The 21,474-nt window shown below is 39.9% G+C and overlaps 1 protein-coding gene across 2 annotated transcripts in view; it reads left to right on the top strand.

The window, feature by feature from the left end:
* The first annotated feature begins 2,868 nt into the window (after positions 1-2,868).
* The window catches only part of TOX (thymocyte selection associated high mobility group box), a 222,122-nt gene continuing 203,516 nt past the window's right edge, over positions 2,869-21,474 (top strand). For both annotated transcript variants that reach the window (XM_082752321.1, XM_082752320.1), the window contains exon 1: positions 2,869-2,981. In XM_082752321.1, the coding sequence (XP_082608447.1) occupies positions 2,880-2,981 (102 nt within the window). In that variant the 5' untranslated portion in view covers positions 2,869-2,879. The remainder of the gene's footprint in view (positions 2,982-21,474) is intronic.

Here is a 21,474-nt window from a genome sequence, read left to right as displayed (position 1 = left end):
ATATAAATATAAAGCCAAATCTGTATTTTTTGTCATCATACGTTTAATCATTCTGGTACTGACATCTCCAGCTCCACATTAGGATGCATTAGGCACCTGAATATACCAGTCACTCAGGCCAACTTTTCTAGAATCAGTATCTCTATCATCTTTCTCCACAACAGGCTGGAAAATAATCCATGGCCCATGAATAACAAGTTTCTCAACAGCAGCTTTTCAATACAGAGCTGCAATCTGTCTCCCATTCACTTTGTCAAATTATGGTCCACATATCAGCCACTAGCAGTAGTGATGTATCTGTCAAGCGTCAAGTACATTTCTTGCAAAGGAAATTCTTTTTTTAGGATTTTTAACTTTCAAAATGTCTAATCCCAAACATGCAAAATAATGAGTCAGACTCCAAAAATCATGAGATTTTTTTTTTTTTTTAATATGTTAATTTCTTTTCCTTTGCATTCTGGAGCTTTTTCTGGGTCATATTTTCAAGCTTTTCTCCTAAACCATGAAGATTTCAAATGTTATTAAAAAAAAAAAAAAAGAGAGAGAGAGAGAGAGATTCTTCTGTAATTGTATATTTATAGTAAATATTTATTTTTACCACTTACTTTGTGTTGAAGTGACAACTCAGAATCTTCTGAGATATTTCTGACCAAATAATCCCGAGAAAATAACATTTATTCTAACCAGTCTTCTCTAGTTTTCCTTACATTACTTGTTTATTTTTTTCCAGATAATTAAGCTTTACTGAAAGTAGGTTGTTAGACACGGCGGAAAACTATGACTTGACACTATCTTGAAGGACTCTTTACAATATCAGAGTATCTGAGGTAGTGATTATAGAGCCTCACACAGTGATTCTCCAACCTGAAATTTGTGATTTGCTCCCCCTTAATACTTGATATCTTTATTTTGGATTTGTTTTGCTGTGTTTATAAGACACTTCTGTTTGAAACTGTTCATTACAAATCTTATTAAAAGTTCTTCAGATTCCAACTTTTTTTTTTTTTTTGTGATGGAAACATACACGAGTTCTTAATAAATGTAAATGTTCTTGCTAATTGCAATCACCTCAGCCTATTTGTGTGCCACTCACTAATTTGTTTTTTTTTAAAGAAAGACATTCTTTTCATGATACAATTATTCTGTATGGCATTATCTAAGCTGACTACAGTGTCTTTCCTGTGTCTTTTCTCTTCCATCCCTTCTGTCCTGATTAAAACTACCAGGGACTCTGCAGGAAACCCAGTGGGATTGCTCATGGTGTCTTGAAGTCACTGTTTCTTTCATTGTTTTTGTCTGTTAAACCTTTTTTCGCTAGTCAATCGCTCTCCCTCATGTCAGTGGATTCCCAACTTTCCCTTGTTAGCAACCTTGTTTGCAGCTAGTTTTGTTCCTCTTCTTTTTCACTGCCCCATTTTATTCCTCTTCCTTCCTCCCTTATATATGACCACCTCCTGAAGCTTCCCTCCTCCAGACTTGACTGAGAAATGATGCGCTGGTGCTAGCTGCCCGCAGCCCAGCCAGGCCCAAGCCCTACACAGTCACGAGACAGACCCTTGCTCGAGAGGCATGTCAGGGACAGTTTTTATTTTTCACTTGGACCCTGGTTTCTGAGGTGTGCACGTGGATCCCTCTTTATTTCACCACAACCTCTGGGCGATGGCTTTACTCCGCTGGAACACAAGGCGAAGGGCTCACACTGGTGGACCCCAGTCAACCAGGACAACCGATGGGGCCAACCTGTGCAAAGCGGCCGTGAAGAGAACCCAGGAGCTGCGGAGGTGGGCAGGGGGCTCCCACACACACAGCCCCACGGCCCTGCCCGCAGCCCGTGGCCGGCCCACTCCCCACGACCCACAGCCGCCGGGCTCGGGCCGGGCCGGGCAGCCCCAGCCTGCGCGGAGGGGGTGCCATAGTAACCGGCGGGGGGCCGGGCGGCGCCGGGGGGCCGGGCGGGGAAGGCGGGGACGGCGGCGGGATGCCGGGCGCGGCAGCGCCCCCTCTCCGCGGCTCCCAGCCCCGTCCCCCGGCGGCCGCGAATGGCTCTTCCCTCGCCAGCCCCTTTGTGTGAAGCACGCTCGGAGCAGCGACTCCGCCGCCGCCGCCCGCCGAGCCGAGCCGAGCCGAGCCGTGCCGTGCCGAGCGGAGCCGTGCCGAGGCGAAGGGAGAGAGCCGGGCGGCGCGGGGCGGCCATTCCACCCCCACGGGGCTGCGCTGGGGGGGCCCGGCCGCCGCCTCCCCCCGGCCCCCCGGTTCCTCACGGCGGAGAGGGCAAGCGAAACACACCGCCGGCAAACGAAACAAATAAATAAATAACAACAATAAAAATAAAAAATATATATATTAAAAAAAAAGAGAGAGAAAGAAAAAAAAAAAAAAAGAAAGAACGGGAAAAGAACAGAGGGAGCGAGCGAGCGAGCAGGAGGGAGGGAGGGAGAAGCGAACCAACTCCGAGACTCCCATAAAGAGCGGCACACACGGAGCTAGCGCCCCGGTGCCGATGCGTGGGGGAAACAATAAGTACTCGAAGTTACCTGCCCTGCCGTAGAAGAAGGAGGGTTTGTTGATTCTCTTGCAGACATCTGCAGACCGGTGCTTTTTTGGAAGAGATTCTTTTTTTTTTTTTTTTTTTCTTTACAAACCACAAACGGATGTGAGGCAGGGAAGGTGTTTCTTTGACTACTGAAGTCAGGCACCTCTTTTTTTTTTTTTTTTTTTTTTTTTTTTTAATTCTTCTCGGTCTTGTTGTGTGTCCCCCCTCCCCTCACACACACACACATACACGCACCCGCACCCCCCCCCTTTTTTTTTTTTTTTTTTTTGCACCAACATTAACCACCAAAAGAAAAGGAAAGGAGTTTGCTTGATGTTTTAGTGAAATGGACGTAAGATTTTATTCACCACCTCCTCAGCCTGCAGCCGCTCCTGATACGCCTTGTTTGGGACCTTCCCCCTGCCTGGACCCCTACTATTGCAACAAGGTGACTCGCGTTTTGTGTCGTCCGAGGTGTTTTTGTTTTTTTTTTTTTCCTTTTCTTTTTTTTTTTTTTTTTTTTTTTTTTTTTAAATCTGTGCTGTCGATTGTGCCGTTGTCGCGATGCATGAGCCGCGCACCAAGTTTCGAGCGAAGCAGGGGGCAGCGGCACTTGCCGGGCTGGGGGCTTTGGGGGGCGCAGCTGCCGCCGCGGGGCCCCCCGCCGCCCTGCGGGCACCCCCAAGTCAAAGCCCGCAGGAGGCTGGGGGCGGGCGGCTGGAGCGGGGGGCGGAGGGGGTGGGAGGCGTGGGGGGGGAGGGGGGGGGGGGACACATTTTCCAACAACACTGTCTCTTTCTGAGAAACAACGTGGACGAGGAGGTTGAGGATTGGGGTTTGCAGCGCTGCTGTTAGTATGGGAAGGGGTCGCGGCCGCCACAGAGCGGGGGGCAAACTCTCTGCCCTGTGGTGCTTGGCGGTGCCGGGAGCACGCTGGGGTGCGCGTGTATGTTTGTGTGTGTGTGTGTCGGTGACACGCGGGCGTGTGTGTACAGCATCTATACGTGCACAGCGCCCTGGCTGCGCGCTAAAACACGGTGACAAGTCGGCTCAGCGCACTTTGTCCCCGGCCAGTTTCTCCGTAACTTGCTGAAAATCCCTGCAGATTTAATGTGCGACGAGAGCCAAGTTTGGGGGTCCCAGCGCTGGGGACAGGGCACCGCGGGGGTCAGTGGGCCGGGTGCTGCCAGCCCGGAGCACTTTGCCTTACTTTTCCTCCCGAGGAGCTGGAGCATTGTTCCTGCCTCCGGGGCCTGAGCCAGCTGGGGCTTTATCCACGAGCCGCACTTTGCTGGTACGGCACGGGCTGCGCACACGGCTGAACCATCAGAAGGGCGAGCTGCCCGCAGCCCTCCTCCAGCACACCCCTTAGGGGCAGGGGGCTGAGGGCACTCACTTTTCCCTCGGGACGGGGCTAAAGGCTGTGCCTGTCTAACCCGCTGCTCCGGGACCAGGACCGGGACCGGGGCTGGTGAGAGGGTGCTGGGGGCGAGGCGCCCCCGGTGCCGGGCAGCCCCTTTCGGCTCTCGCCCATTGTGAGGACGGGCTCACGTGTGGGAGAGATGTTCCGAGCCGCCCCTCGCCCCGCCGGCAGCTGCCGAGCTCCGGAGATAAGCAGCCAAACAGGAGGTAGCCGTGTTGGAGCGCAGGGGTTTGCGGCGCCCGGGTGAAACCCTCTCAGTTTTCAGGAGAGGTTTCCCACATGGTCTCGTCTACCAATCACAACAGAAAGGACCAAATTCATCCTGGCCGCATTTCACATGTACTCAATGGAGTGATAGAATTCAGGGATAAATCTGGCCCTTTGTGGTGGATGCCTAAGGATATTTCGGGAGGGATCCCAGAGGTATGATCGTTAGCAGTGCTTTCAGTAAGTGTGCTTCGCAGCGCCTGCCTAACCTGCCCTATGGGTCGGAAGTTTGCGCAGGGAGTGAACTTTGTGCAGCAGGAAGAGTCCAGATGCATATAAGCGTGCATGCGGGTATTATTATTTTTTTTTTCGCAAGTGCTCAGGGTAGTCGTCAGGCTACTCCTACCTTTGATCTGTGACTAGCCATTATTTTCTCTGTTGTCTGTTTTCGTACATTGCAACCACAAAGTGCTGCCGAGTAAGAAGCTCGGGCTAGAATTAATGACTTAAGTAGCAAAGTGTCTGAAGACCCATTTGGCAATGAAAGTGGACAAACGTTATTAAACCTATCAGTGATTTAAAGCTTCAAAAAGAAGGTAATGACTTGAATACACATTTCACTCATCATTCTTGAGATAGTGGGCCAGATTTAATTTAAAAGTTAAATGCTTTGGAAAATCAGGAATTACTTTAATATATTAAATCATTTTCCAATTAAGTTCCTTAAATCATTTTTGGTGGGTTGCACTGCAAATCGAATAAATTAATTTAGAAAGTCGTTTTCAGAATTTCTTCAGTGGCTGGTTAAAGCTTCTTTTAAGTCATGCCATGTATGAGGGAGCAAACTGTTCTTTTTAAATGCAAATGAGACACTCATTCTGGAGACAAGTTGCAACTCTTCTATTTCACTTTGCCTGAACTGATAATGTGCTTAAAAGTGCACAGTCATAAGACATATGTTTTATGCTTGGAAGACTTACCAGGAATGTTTCGTGTAAGGTACTGAGGATAGGATGAATGTCTTTTTCAGATGTCTTTGCCACTGACCATTGATTATATTAAATGGACAGAGGAGGTTTGCTAGGCCCCTTGGAGGCGTACATTTACTGAACATTTCATTTTTCACCCCCTTCACTCTCTCCCTTCACCCAGCATGATTAACATTGCTGTGAAAACTTATCTGACTTGTTCTAAACATGTAGTCATGTTACAGTATTACTCTGTCACTCATCTTCCTGCTGTGTGTATTTAGGGAGGCTGGGGGTAGGCCTGCAGGATTTTCTCTCCAGTTAAGTTTGGGTGACTCTTTGCAGCTGATCTCTGCTGGTGAAGGGGATGTTTGCAGCAGTAGGATGGGTCAGTGTTTGGGACTGGAGTGGTGGTCTTGTTTAGCTGTTTACCTTTGGCTAAATTTTGCAAAACTCATCCAGGACTGGTTGTTGCTTCCTTTGAAGTTACTAAAAACTTGATTTGGGCACTTACCGCTGGACTCGGCCCTTGTTTGCCCACCTAGGTGTTGTTTTTTTCTCTGACAAACACAGCAGACTTTGATTTCTTACATTTTAAGTCTGCTTGAGCTGCTGATTCTTGAGAAAGTATTTCACAAATACTTAGACTTTTAAGTTTCCTAATTATTTTGTTAATGGCAGTTATTTTTCCTGATCAAATGATTGTTTGTACGGTGTGAGTGAGTACCCAGGCAAATGTACTGGTGGTATTGACAGTGCGTTTTTTTCTGTAGTCAAAGGAAAATGCAGTAACGTAGATTCAGACAGTCACATCTTATCTTACAGTTTTCAGTTGGCAGGCTTTGTTTCAGAAGACTGCTTAGATCTTTACTTTATAAACCTAAAATAACACTCTAAGCATCTTAGTCTAATATTTCTCTATCTGCTGTGAAAGCTCATTATACTGTGCATATATTGTTCTGCAGGCTTTTCCTTGTTTCTCTCGCAGTACCCATGGAGAGAGAAAAGTGAAAGAACAATGCAAACAATGTTGGTTATGACAACTGTGTGAGGTATCTCTTATACAAACAGACGGAATGGACGGTATGCTGCAGTATATAGGTCAGACTTTGAAATAACATAGTGGAGCTCTTATGCTGGACAGACAGATTTAGAGTTGGGGTTGTACTGTTCGCCTCTTGAAACTTGAAGCATAATTGCATTTCAGACATTTGCAGGCTAATAAGAGTAGTCTGTTCAGTTGAAGTTTATTTTAGGAAACCTTGCGTTTCTTAATTGAGTTGCATGTTACAAAAGAAATAACTTTGATAATCAGAATGCATTAATGCAATAGTAGAGTACAGCCAGAGATTTCAGGGTAGTTGAAAAAGTCTGATGGTAAGTTTAAATGTTTATGTAGAGGGCAATAAATAACATTCTCATAGCTTCAATCAGTACTGTAAGGAGGACTGGTATATTTTCATACTTGCAGCTTTACAGTGTTTTCAGATATCTGCTCACATAAAGTGCAGTTACATAATTATAGTTTGACACAGTTAATGACAGGGATGCTGACCCCTGCCAACAGGAGGGAGAAAATAATGGTCTTTACTGCTCCCAATGGTTAGCCTTGCAGAATTATGCACTGTATTCTTGGGTGATTTGCTACCTGGTTCAAAAATAAAGGAGCCTACAACTCATCTTTCTTATATTCTCTGGTAGTTGTCAGTGCAGTGGAAAAATACAGCCAGACAGCAGAGGTAGAATGATAGACTATCATTGTTTTTAAAAAGAGGAACACAGAGGAAGAAAGAGAGAGGAAAGCAACATTTTTTTTCAAGTGAAAAAAACAGTGACATTGAATAAAAATGGATAAGTAGATATGATGCAGTACTTTGTAAGCAGTGAAAGTCCTGCTAGCAATCAGAACTCCACAGACCAAATGTGCATATATTTATATACTGCATTTAGAATAACTTACTGGGTAAGCTTAAATCCACCATAGAGGCTGCTCTTTGTAAAATGTTCCCTGGCTGTTTACAAAGTGTACATTATTTCCAGTGGCTTGCTACTGTCCACTCCGTATCTGAGATTCAGAAACAGAATTCTGGAGAGCTAGCGCTCTGAAGGACAGCTCTGAAGCTGAGATGTTGTGTTAGTATTTTGACAGATTATGATCATCTAAGAGACCATCACTTGTGTATTCTGGGCATTTCTTTTTTCCTTGCATTCCTATTTTGTCCCCTACTGCATTAGAATCATACCTGAAATTTGTTAGTGCTTAAGTTAGTTCTTAAAAGATCAAGCAGTTACATCAAGGTTTGACTGTGGATTTGTTAGTGTTTTAGTGAGTTTCAAGAAATACCGCATAGGAAGAAGTGAAATGGACTTTCATGTGTTGCTAGACCTTAGAAAGTAGTGTCGGAGTTACAAGCAAGCCTCAGGTGTGCTTCTTCAAATTTCAGAGTTTCAGAAAAGAAGTGGTACAAATTTAGTGGAACATAGAACATGATTTATGTATGTGCTTTTGAGAAATATTTCGCAAAGATGTTTTATAAACCAAAGCACTCAGTCATTCTATTTATTTTTTTATTTTTTTTTTTTCCCTGCCAAATATCAGTACCTTGAGAGAAACTATGTTTTATTCTCTTATTGGAGAGATGTTTTTCACCTCTAGTGTACTACCCTCAACCAGCCTAATATGAGGTCTACTGGAAAAAAAAAAAGTGAAAACTGTAAACTCTCAAGAATGCTGAATTTCATAAACAGTTAATTGCATGCAGTACCCGTGGTGTTTGCATGAAACCAAAGAGCAGCTGGAGTTGTGTTCATAGTAAGGATGTAAGGAGTTGATACTGGGGAGGAGTAGGCAGTCTCAGCTCCTGTTGAATTGAATGTCTGTTGGGGACAATTACACTTTACAAGGAAAAACTGAGCACCCTTGCCCTCAGATTCCCATTTTTGCAGGACTTTCTCACCTTGTTCACACTGCACAGAGGCATCAGGAAATGGACTATGTTTAAAACACGATTTTATGCTAAGCAGAGAAACATCCTAATCATGGTAGGATTTAGATCAAAATTCTTGAATATTTAAATCCTGTATTGATGGCAGATGTAACAAAGCTTAGACAGTGGAAGCAAAAAGCTTCCTCTAACTGGTCTCAGCATAGCTGAGTGAGTGACCTGAAAGCTTTGCTTCTCATGGTGAGAGGCTAGTCCCTGATCAGTTCAGACCTTGGCTTCTGGAACCGACAGCAGTGGCAATTAGTGGCAGCTTTGTTTATTTTTTTGAGGTGGACACATGCTCTGTGGAGCTCATGTCTCCCTGCACGGGCTGCAAACGCTAATTTTAAATATAGGCTAACCAAATTAAAGTATTGTGCTGTTTTGTTACACAACTAGGTTCAGATTTTCTGCCCAAGGAGTAATTTCTCATTAAAGGTGCTGAGTTACAAACTGCTCCAAAACATGGTTTGTAACAGGAGCGCTAAATGACTGTTAATTATGGCAGGGTTTCCAAAATACTTTAAGACATGAAATTCACATTAATCTGAATGAGATTTTCTTGGTCATAACATTTCTGCCTACAGCATTTGGTTGGAAAATAGCAACACTTCATTATTCTATGGTTAGGCATGGATTACACAGTGTTAGCAGCAGCATCAAACATTGCACTTCCACAGCAGCATGTGCACAGAAGAAAATCTCACCTCTGCTTCCACTGGAATGTCTTACCTGCATTTTATGTTAATCAGTTTCAATCACTTTTAGGTTAATAACTCAGGGCATTGAATACAATGTTTAGGTCTTGACTTGGATCTTTAAAGTTAAAACTGTTTTTCAGCAGAGATCTTGGTGCAACTGACATTTGTAATGTCTGTGGTTTTCTTTTGCTTCTTCTGTTTGCAGTAAGTAGTTTATTTTTAGCATTTGAATTTCACATGGCTCTACTAATATTTATATCTTATCTTTCGATTGCACATATGCTAACACTGTTTCTGAACTGTTCATTTAGTATTTATTTCTAGGCGGCTATTAGATTTGCTATAGAGTCTTGTAGTATGGATTCCTCCCAAGAACCACACTGCTTTCTAAGTTGCAAAACATCCTTGAATTACATGAGGATCTGACAAATCCAGGTTAGAGGAAATGTCAGAATGTTTTAGCATTCATGTTCTTGACTGTTAAACCTCTCTCTACCAATCAAAAGTGGCACGAGTGCCTTTTTCAAAGGTACTGCTGGCTAAGCATGGAAATTGAGCTGCTCTGGTAGTACTTTTGTCTCCAGCTATTGTTGTTGATGATTATAAAGTCTTATAGGATAGATAGAAGCTACTGTAACTGATAAATATTTTTTAATATTAAGAAAACCTACAGTGAACTTCAGTTACTTATTTGATATGCAAAAAGAAATCAAAATTCTGAAACCAGCAAGTGGTGGCCTGTAGTTAAGGAAATGTAAGGTCAGTAAGGGAAGTATGATGTCTGCAACGTGAAGCAAAAGATTTATTCAGACAGTTCCTGTCAGAAGAGTAAAAAGACTATGTATACATATAAATTCCTATTGTCTCAATGCTAGTTAGTGTTTGTAGGTATACATGCCCATTTAAGCATCATTGTATATTTTACTTGCCTTGAAAAAAGTGAACTTACTCTAGGAATCCATAATTTCTACCCTGCTTTACAAGTAGCTGGCTTCAAAGTCATACTTTAGTTGCAGCTGCCAAAAGTGTTTGTGTTCATGAATAAGAGAAAACATTTGTTCCTTAAACAATCATTGTGTTTGCATCAACCCGAAATAACAATAAACAGTAAAAGGAGATATAGTAGTGGAAAGAGAAGATAACCTTAAAAAAGTATAATTTATCTTTTGGCAGGCACAGTTGTGAACATTAGTCATAGAAACCTGCAGATAGTAGAGGCTTAATATCAAAGCTAATGATTTATTTTATGTTAATGACTTTCTGCTAGGGCATAAAAGACTGCTCATAATGGACTCTCAGTGCTGCATTCAGTTGTGAAGGCTAATGGGATAATCTTTACCAAAATTAAGCTTTTTTAAGTAAATAATGGTGGTATTTTTTCAAGTCAACTCTTCGAAATGTATTGGCAAACTGTTTTTTTAAGATCTGCTTATAGCCTTTATCAAAAAATATAAGGCAAGTCTTTTTCTTCATTAGCAGTTTCCTTAATTATGTTGGAAATATGTTTACTTTTGTTATAGTTCTGAACAACAATACTGATGATGTGGAAGTCATTCAGTTCCGTGGTTTATCACAGTACAATCAGTTTTCTTGAGACACGTTGTTTTTGCAGATCGAACAAAGGAAAATAACTTTTTTTTTTTTTTTTTAGTGGCCTAACCAGTAATACTCTAAAAGGTAGTAAAACTCTTAGTTTTGCATTGAGAAGTTTTTAAAATCATGTTTACAATTAGTGATAACCAACATTATATTTCAATAAGAGATAATTTGCCTACTAAAGTTCACATAATGTGCTAATCATGTCTAGTGGTTAATAAAGGCCTCCTATCTCACTCCCCTGATGGCTATAAAAGGCTATTATGTTCATGGCAGCAGTTCAGGTACAGCTGCTGTGTGTTAATAATGCATCATTGTCCCACTAATAAACACAGCAAAGGTCAGCAACCCCAAGCACCTAAAACACCTATTCTCTTTCCAAAATATTTATTAACACCTTAATAGAGTATCTATTCATTTTGGTTAGGATTATATCAGTTAATGACCCTCATGGATTCCTATGTGTTCAGGTTTTGCAACCTGTATTCTGCTGTGGGCTGTTGTACAAATAACATCTCTTAAACATCTCTTTTTCATTGCAGCTATCTGTTGTTGCTTTAATTTAAGATTAGGATTCCACAGTCACTTTATAATTAACTTACTTTGTTACTTAGTTTGGCAATTTTCTGTTTTTTGCTTAGCTCATTTAAGAATGCAGAGGCTGAATTTTCTTTTCATTAATGAACACACTTTATAGGAATTGTAATTACGCACTAAAAATCTATGTGGTTGTGCAACACACACATTCACACATACACGCACTCAGAGAGATACATGTATACATGTGTATTTATATATGCACTACTTCCTCTAGGTTTCATGCATAATTTTATATTAGTGACTTATGTTTTCCTTTTTAGCATAGATTGCGGTATTCATAAAGGTTTTTTAAAATGCATTTTCTACAGACAAAGAACATATTCACATGGGATTTCCATTTTGCCAGGGAAACATGCAAATCAATAGGCCAGCACTTATCTGCATTAAAATTAGGTATACTGTAATTTATGGGCACAGTGATATTGTATTTGTCTTGCATAGCCTCAGATATTCTTTAAGGTAGCCTGGCTATGTGTCCTTAGAGAAAAGCAAAAGTGTTAATTGAACAAAATCTCATTTTCTCATCTTGTAGTATTGTCTTTTGTTTTCTGTTACTCATTTTGAAAACCTTACTTTTTTTTTTTTTTTTTTTTTTTTTTTTTTTTTTTTGTGCTGTGAGATTTACAAACAAATGTTCAGAGGGCAGAAAAATACCACTACACTTCCATCAAGAGAAATGAAAAAGCTTAACTAGCTGAAGGGTTCCTATTTGGTGCAGCGCATAGCTTCAATGACACATTTGTCATGCTTTAAATATATAATACATACAATAAAATATGTACAGGCGTATTTGTGATATATGTAGTGTCTGGCTCCATTGCTATTGTTTGTAGTCTCTGCGGTTGTCATACGTTGTTCTTTGCACATCATACCCTTACAGCAGAATTTGACACAATTTCTAGCTTTCAGTCCTGCACCATTTTCATTGCACAATATACATGAGTTTGACAGGGTGTGTTGAGGACAACTCTGGCAAGCAATTGATATTTTGAAGTGGCAAGCGTTTCAGCAGCTGCCTGCTTGTGAAAAAGGAATGATAAGATATACTGTATTGTTAGTTTCAGGCAAAGCATTAAGGTTTAAGCTCTGTAAAAATGTACACATTATTCGTCAGTGGTGAAGCAAGCCTTTTATGTTTTTTAGAGCTTAGCTCTCTGGCTGATGTGAACTAGAATGACATTGGTTTAATGGTCAGTAAATGAATAGGAGTACTTTGAATTTGAACTGCTGCCAATTTTGCACCAACAAAGAGGCTGACAAAAGAAAGATTTTATGTGAAAGCAAAGCACAAGCAATGTTTGGGGAGGTGGGGAGAGGGGTAAGAGGAACCCAACAGAAATATTCTTCAACTCAGCCTTGTAATGATACTAGAATTGTTAAAACACATCCATTTTGCATGGCTCATCAGCTACAAACCTAAGCTGTTTCATCTAATGTTCTTTAAAACCTGTTGTATACACATAGTCTTTTAGAATATATTCATATGGAATTTACAGTGTGTTTTTCTAAATACCACACTGTGCCCTGAAGGCCTGTTGGCAGAACATCAGAGTTGTCCACTGCTGGAGTTCCCAAGTCTCTCTCTATCTGGTAGTGGGAAATTGTAGTTTAATCAGTTATGGCACTTTCAGTGTGTAACATTCATTAGTAAGGCAATTTGTCATGACTGTTAATAGTCAGGATGCATCTGCTCTTACTTCAGTTACAGAGTATGATAAGCAAGAGGGCAAATATTTCAATATCTAGTAATATTAAAATGTTTGAAAAATTGTTGTTCAAGGTTAGTACTCAAAGCACAAATAGAAAATTAATAACAATATATTTATTTTTACTGTTTTTACCATTATACATGTGATTTTAAAGTATATTAAAGCTTTTATGAGCTGTGCATTATCAAACTGGATATTAAAAAAGTTAATATTAGCCTCTTCAGTGTTTATCAAAGTTGTTTGTTTGTTTGTTTGTTTTTCTTTTTGTATATGCTTTTCTCTGTTGTCAAAAATTCCAAGTTAGGATATTTTCAGAGTTACAGGTACTTGCAATTGATCCATATAATTTTCCAGTGTGTCAGTAATAAGTTGTTCACAGTGTCACTTCTGTTAGTAGCAGGGCATTGTGTGGTGTTAGTTTTGTGGCTGGCCAGTTTAGGATGTTATAAAAGATATTCTGTGGTGCCTACCTAATAGACAAAATGCGATTGCAAAAATGTTCTCTTCTCTGTAAACTGGCTTGTAATCTTTGTTCATTGTCCTAAAAATGAAAGGTTAAATTGTTTGCTAGAACCAAGAAAGGTTAGAGGGTTTTTTTTTTTTTTCACATGTATCTGATAACCCTCATGTATTACATAATATGATAGTTTCACACACAATGGCTTTGTGACACATTTTAATTTTTAATGAAAAGCCCCCCAAATTCTAACATAATAATTTCTTTTGAAACTGAACCCAATCTTGGTAAAATCCGTTCTTGCTAGTAACAAAAGCTGTTACTGTTTAAGTTCCTGTTCAGCAGTTAGTTGGTACGCTTCACTGGATGTTGTCAAAAAGGCTTTTCTCTTGATTGACAACCCTGTAGGAATGTGAATGGAGATTTTAATTGCATATCATGTGTGCATATCAGAGTGAGTGGATTCACTGACTCTGCTTAGTTCCATATCTCTACAGGTCAGCCATGCCAAAATACATTTTTTTTTTTTTTTTTCAGTAAGCAATTTTCCAAAGACAGAGAAATCCAATATTTCCAATATTTTCCAAAGACAGAGAAAAAGTGCATGTAAGTCAGGAATGGACTGTAAAACAAAATATTCCTGTGAAGTTAAAGGGAGGAAGGTCTGTAATAAGTTTTCAGAATGTTTTAACACAATTAAGAGGTATTTTGATATAAAGTCGGCCAAAGATTGCCAGAATGTATTTTTCTTCTGGCATTTGCTAGCAGAAAGTTTATCTTTTTACTTTTTTTTTCTCTCTCTCTATGAGTACTTTGAACAAAATCAGTAAAAAAAAAAAAAAAAAAAAAAAGAAAACAAGTGGAAAAATTTACTGAGGCAGACTGCCCTTGAGTCTTGCACCTTTATAAAAAGCCTGGGGAATTTGGGGGGGATGTTTCTCGCATGTGTGGGAGATAGCAGGCTTTCTCATCCATTCTTGATTCAATCCACACTCTTTGTTTGGGCAAAACTGTTACTTTAGTGGGAGACTTACTTACCTAGGCTGACAGAGACCTGAGTTGTGAGTCTAATAATAAAACAGAGTTTCGATATTATCTACAATGCAAGTTTAAATATTTTTTTTCTAATTCTTAAGAACAGTAAATGATACATTACTGAAAAATTACACTGATAAGTACACTTCAACATTTTCCACAGCAAAGAAGATTGCAGTTGAAAATGACAAACTCAAAGATGCATTATTACAAATAGTTATTATATTTTGATGTCTTGAATTAGATACCAGGTTTCATTTTACAACGGAAACCACAACACAGGCTGTATTTTTTTTTTTTTAACATTGTAAAGCATCAGCAACTGAAAGCATAGCTACAGTGCAGAACTTTTAGCTGAGCTAGTGTTTTGTGCCTGTACAGAGACATTGAAATCTAAAGGGGGATGATGCATTTTTCCAGGAGGACCCCTGGGACGGGATTGTTACTTAATCACAGTGGTTTTTTCCTGGTTTGTTAGTGCTCCTGGATGAAAAGCAAATTGACTGCCTTTTGCCTTTTTACCGTTTGTGTTGAGCCAAACCTGACTTTCAGCTTATATTTGTGTAAAGGGTGGGAATGGTAGATGTCAACCACTTGTTGGGTCTTAAGGCTACAACACCAAGGCACGTCACTTTGTCTGACATCTTGCTGTTTAACTTCTTTGGAGCCTCTTAACTTCTGTGTTTGCCTAACATGTATCTTTCCCAATTTTGTTTTGAATGTCAGTAAACCTTTAGGAGTGTTTAAAAAAAATGAATTCTTTAGAAGAAAATCAACAGGACTTTATTTCTAATGAAGCAAAATCCTTCTGATCTGATTTGAGACATCAGTGGCTGGTTGGGTCTATTGAGAGCTGACACTCCAGGAATTTCAGCACTTAAAAGCAGAAAATAGAGAAATGGCAAAGATAGCAATCTGAAAGTAAGACTCTGTACAGTATGCATTCAACTTCCAGTCCTATGAGCAAGTGCATCAATGAGGAGACGTAGGTTTTTGACATCCAAAGATCTTTGAGTTTAGATGGCTCACACCTGTGCAAGTTTCAAACCCTGGAACTTTCAGTTCTAATAAAGGTTTTTTCTAGAGAGAATTTCTAAATTTCTTCCTGGTTTACGGAGACTTCCATCACAGTCATCAGGGCCGCAAGGCTCCCAAACCCAGAAATAATTACATTGGAAGTGACAAGAAGAAATGAAGAATGTTTAAATATTTTTTTCATTGTTGAGGAAAGAAAATATTCATTTTGTGCAGCATGGTAAAGGTAGGTTCAGCAAGTGACTGAGGTTTTGATTAAAATGAGAGCAGACCCTGAAGCTGTAATTTTGGATTAACACCAGGGCCATTTTTGTAAATCACTATAGTAGCTCTTATAATAATGTTGAGGAGATTACCACACTGCTGTCATGAGAACCTGATTTGTTCAGGACTTTGTTAGGTTATGAAGGCACTTAAAGGCTGAAAATGCCAGGTTAAAGATGTCTTGATTTTGCATTTTTGTATATCATCATTTGCAGGAATTGATGGTTTGTAGCAGTGGATGTAGAATAGGTGATCCTGCCATTGCAACTCTATTATAAATGCAGTTACAAATGGCGTGCAAGTTAGGCTTTCAGGCATCCTTAAATCTGTCATTTTCCAAATTTTGGCCTCTTGACTCTGTAACCCAAGTAATATTCTTTCAAAAATAACTTTTCTGTATGTTGGATCCTTTGCTATTGTGTCTGGAGTGTTTGAGTCTCTTCAACATGGCTGCACAGACTTCCCTGCTACGGAGTTAACTCTATTAGCAGCAGGGAGAGTTTTTCCATGGTAAATTACGGGAGGATCAAGTCTTGCTGTGGCTAGGAAAATCTTGAGCTCTCTCTTATGAGTCCTCTCCTCTCGTGGATACCTTGACACAAGCTGTCATGAGGTGTGCTTTTGCTTTAAAGATTTGGGGTCCAACAAGAGAATATTTGTGTTTGGTTGTTATTTTATCACAGTACCCACATTTTTCTGTGGAGTCCAGGTGTATGTTAGTAATTTCAACAGCCTACCTTTGATCAAAAGCTCAAATAAAATGCATTTTTCCATCTCAATGTCTCTTCTGCTGAATTTCAAAGATGGTGCAACAAATAATGGAGCTGGTGTAGTTTTCAAGGTTAAAAATATCATTTGAACTTCAAATACAGGTATTGTGACCAGAATTACAGTAATATGTACTACATTTAAACCTGCAATTGTGAAGTAAGAGAAACCCTAGTGTGTGTACCTTTACTGTATGAAGATACTATGCTTATAGAAATGCGTAAAGTAGCATCTGTTAAATGTATGTTCATATTAAACTCTCTAGTTTGTATAAATCAGTTTAGGCCTAGTAAAACCAGAGGATAAAGTATATAAAAGCTTGTAAGGTTGTCTTAAAATATTTGTCTCTGGAGCTTCAAGGGAGTTTTCTGTGTATATAATAATGAAAGCTCAGAGAAAAAAATATTTTTGAAATGGAAGAATATATTATAAGCCATTGCCCTTTTAAGAATGCTTTGAGTCCAAAGAAATTTCTCAGACAGAATATTACAGTGGAAATACTAAAGCAGCATTCTCTAACTTGGCTTTGGTTTTGCTCATTCTTTTCAGAAACTCAGCATGTGAATGATCATATTTATTCCAGAATAAAATATATAAAGCTTTTAATTTAGGAGTTGTTAATTGGAGGAGAAGATTGCAGACTTTTTAGGTATGAGGTAATTACAAAAGAGACAACCAGAAATGTTGAAGCAAAAGGCACACTGATGTACCAAACCTGGAATTTGATTCTCTACCATTCACTCATCAAAATCTTCCCTTTCTCTTACTTATGAGTTTGTAATAGAACGTCCTAGTTTCAGTTAGGACAGAGTTAATTTTCTTCCTAGTAGCTGGTAGGGTGCTATGTTTTGGCTTAGGATGAGAACAGTGCCGATAACACACTGATGTTTTAATTGTTGCAGAGCAGTGCTTACACCAAGCCAAGGACGTTTCAGCTTCTCACTCTGTCCTGCCACCGGGCAGGCTGGAAGTGCAGCAAGAGCTGGGAGGGGACAGAGCCAGGACATCTGACCCAAACTGGCCAAAGGGGTATTCCATACCATCTGGCATCATGCTGAACAATATATAGGGGTGGCTAGCCAGGGTGGGCCAGCCAGACTGGTCGGGGTTAGGCTGGGCGTTGGTGAGCGGGTGGTGAGCAATTGCATTGTGCATCACTTGTTTCGTACACATTATTATTAGTAGTAGTAGTATCATTATTATTATTGTTATTATTATTTTTCTGTCTTAATAAACTGTCTTTACCTCAACTCACAGGCTTCACTTTCCCGTTTCTCTCCCCCATCCCAGAAGGGAAGATGGGAGGGTGAGCAAACAGCTGTGTGGTGTTTAGCTGCTGGACGGGTTAAACCACAACATAGAACCATTCAAAGTTGAAAGTATAATGCATTTTTCTGTATTTATTAGGAGTTTAAATAGAAAGCTATCATAATAATCAGGACCTGTTTAATGGTGAAACCTGGGGTGAGGTAACATGGCTTTCCATCCCACTCTAATAGCTCAAAGGGGAAGCTGACCAGCTGGCTAGGTGAGAGGAACACTGCTGGAGGGTCCTGAAGTTCACTGTAGTGTCAGTGGAGAAAGGGGGACGCCCCAGACAGACAGATTTATGACCTCAGTTCTTCAGAGTGATTCAGAAGTCTGTGGTTCAAAAGGCCTAGACTGACAGCATGGCTGTCTAAGGGAAGCAGCCAAATTCAGATTTACATAGCAGCACAACTATTAAAATAAGGACCGATCAACTGAAGTAGTACTGGGTGATTTGAAAAGTTCCAGGAATATGCATTTACAGGAGCTTTTATGGAGCATTATATTGCTCTTTTGGTGGACTTGCTGACTCCAGGCAACATTTGCTGCCTCACAGAACCAGTCCAGAGCTGCAGAGGCTACTCTGAGGTTTAAAGAGAGAAGCATATTTTCTCTTTAGTCCATGAAATGTCATGTTAATTATTCCTTCATCTGCTACTTCATCTGCTCCTTCATCTCTTATGTTCAATAGAAGTTTTGACATCCTACAGCTGAGGTTGCCTCTTCAGCAGATGATTTGCCATCTCCTGCCAGGGAGTGTCTTTTAAGAAGATAGAGTCCAAAAATGTCAGGAAATCATTTTGTGACAGTTCTCCAGCAACAGGGAGGGGCTCTTCAACACAAGCTTAATTGTGAAGGAGGTCTACATAAACACTAGGAGTTGCTATGCCATCTCATGTCCCATTGACCTCACCTCTGATAAGACCACTCATTTCCACATACCAATTTGCTGTCTCTTAACTTGGATGAGCACCTACTTCTTCCTCAACAGCAGGTCTTATTTCAGTCCTTATCTGGTGGTTCAATACTTAATGCCTGTAGCTTTAAAAAAAAAAAAAAAAAAAAAAAGACATTTTGATTTGGCTTTGAGTGTAGTAGAGTACAAGGAGTGGACTGCTCATTTATGTGAGTTCTTTTCCCTTTAGGACCACTCCACAATACTCTGCAAAGAGAATTTTACTATTTAGTTTTTGTTGTTTGTTGTTTGTTTGTTTGTTTGTTTTTTCTCCCTTTTCTCTGCCTTTACAAATCATAGGGTTGATTGCACAGCTGAGAAACTGGCAAATTAATTCTGCTACACAGAAACAGTTAAATAAAGTACCTTAAGAATATTAACCACACCAGTGCTGGAGTGATGAAAGGACCTGTTTATACCCACAAAAGTGGGGAAGAGAAAGGTCAGAATTAGAGCTGGAATTCCATACTTTGAAATTTCTAGTTATGGCAGCATATTTTGTATATAGGATTATTACTCTTTGGCAAGCCCTGCTGTGTCTAAACACTTTTGGGTGGGCTAAGGATGAAGTTTCAGTTAAACTCGGAATTTTCCTGCTTTTGTGGTTTTAAACTTCACATTATAATAACATTTCATGAGCATCAATTTTTATGGTACAGTTCATTTGTAGAAAATGCTATTTTTACACAGTCCTAGTGCTAAAAGAAGTTTGCTGCATTTGATTTTAAAAGGTGAACTTCATTATGTTTTGATTTTTTTTTTTTTCTCCTGAAAAAGAAATGTATCTTTCAGGACACAGAACTGTGACAAGCTGTTTATGAAATAATTCAACAAATCTTTTATTTTCTTTTTGTCTCATTAACCTAAAAAGGAATGCAGCCATGAGTAAAACTTCACCTTCTCAGTGCTTTGGTGTATGGGCTGAAATACACTCCTGAATATCTTATTACATTCTACATACACCACTTGTACAGGACTGCCAATGTCTGTCACCGACCCTTCCTTAATGCAGTCTCTTGTTCTTAGTATCTTGTGTTTAGATTCAGTGTAGTGCAAGGAGAAACTGCTGTCTTTTTAATGTTGAATTTTAATATGTTTCAGCATATATAATGATTTCATTACAGCACTGAACAGAATTAGACTTTATTTTTACCACCATATATGAAAAAGAAACCGTTATTTCCTTCCTTGAAAAAGTGTGCGTATGGTACATTGCATACTCCATTCTGTATGTATCTGTCTCTAAATTAGTTTGTATCACCTCTGTTATAAAACTCTTTTTCTTCCACCACTCTTCTGAAATTGCCTTTCATACTCAGTGTAACCTACGAATTGGCCCTGGGAGTGAGTCATTCCAAGGTTGTTGTTCTTCCCTTACAACTACATTTAATATAAAATGCTGTGCTGTATGTTATGTCCATCTTGTTCAGATGGAACAGTGTCTGCTGAGATGGAAAAGCAGAATGCAATATCAGAATACATTTAAATGTAATAACGTCTCTAGAATCTGTCTTTTTGTGGTACAGAAATAACAGCTCTCCTGCCTTTATCACTGCTTTGGCTTTTAGAGCCTTATGGTACCAGAGTATTTCAATCACAGTCTGGGCCATGTAGTCCTTTCCCTAGGAAAAAAAAATGCCTCTGATGTCCAGGGGAGTATTCCTTTCTTCAAGGACTGCAGTTAGGCCTCATGTCAGGTACATAACCCTATCTTTGACACCCCTTTTCATGACATAAAGATTTATGTAAGTTTTATCGTTCTAAATATTCTGCACATTTTCTGTGTTAATGAAATGATACACCTGGGGTTAATTTTCTGGACTGTTGCATTTTATATATATTGGCCCTAAAGAAACCATACTAAGAACATTAAATTTATTTTCTATTGAGTGTTGTTTTTCCTATAAGCACATGTGAATTCCAAGGTCCATCAGATGCAAAGATTTTGAAGTATCAAACCAGCATCAGCTATCACAGTTACAACCTCACATTTTAGCTGTCCCTCCCACAGTTGCAAAAGTGTGGCTAAGTTTCATTTGAGTTGCACCTTCCTCAAAAAATAATGTTAGTTTTATTTTTCCCTGTGTAGTGGATCAATCCAAAAGGTATTTTGTTAGAAAGAGGGGTGCATGCAGGCTGTGAAACTGGGGTAAAAGATAAATGGACAAACCCACTGATAACCTGCCTCACTGCAGTGCTCCTTACAAGATTCCCTGCAGGTCTTCTACCCAGTAAGTAGGATAAATTGTGCTAGCAGCTGGAAGAGGACTTCAATGGCTGAGGAAAACTGTCATGCCAGGAAACTTGTTTTTGTTGTAAAACAATCACGTCTTTCCATCCACATATTCACATTCTGGGCTTTCAGAAACACCTGGCTTCCCTACCCACACAGCACGTCTTTGTGTAAAGATACTCAACTTTGAAAGTGGTCCTACAGTGTTGTTTCATAGCTCTTCAGAGCAAGTTTTCCTCTAGATCAGTTTAGATCTGGTTTACTGTGTGACTGTATAAGGGTGATGAAGCAAAGAGAGGGAAGACTTCACCTTTTGGGTACAAATTTAGAATGAGCTTTAAGCCAGTTCTGCAACAGTGCTGTGAAATTACATGGGGATTTTGCAATACAGTGAATAGATTTCCAGTTGATGTAGGCGCTAATCTCTCTTTGTGCACAACCCCATATATACATCTACCTTGGGCATATTTGGGAAACAGCCTATAGGTGCACTGTTACTGCGTGTAATTCAATAATGAAACATGTCCTAAAACTCACCAGTGGATGCAATTCTAGTGGCAAACAGAGCTTTTTCTACTTAAAAAGATATTGAATGTGATCGGGCATTGGCAGTCCCAGCTGAGTGAAGTATATAACAACCATTCTAGTTTGCAGTAGTTTAAATCTGTCTTTAAAAGTGTTTCAGGAATCATTTTGAA

The sequence above is a fragment of the Aythya marila genome (genome assembly GCF_965140915.1).
Source record: "Aythya marila genome assembly, chromosome: 2".
Lineage (NCBI taxonomy): Eukaryota > Metazoa > Chordata > Aves > Anseriformes > Anatidae > Aythya > Aythya marila.
The sequence above is the reverse complement of the archived record's forward strand: the minus strand, read 5'-3'. Positions and strand labels throughout refer to the sequence as shown.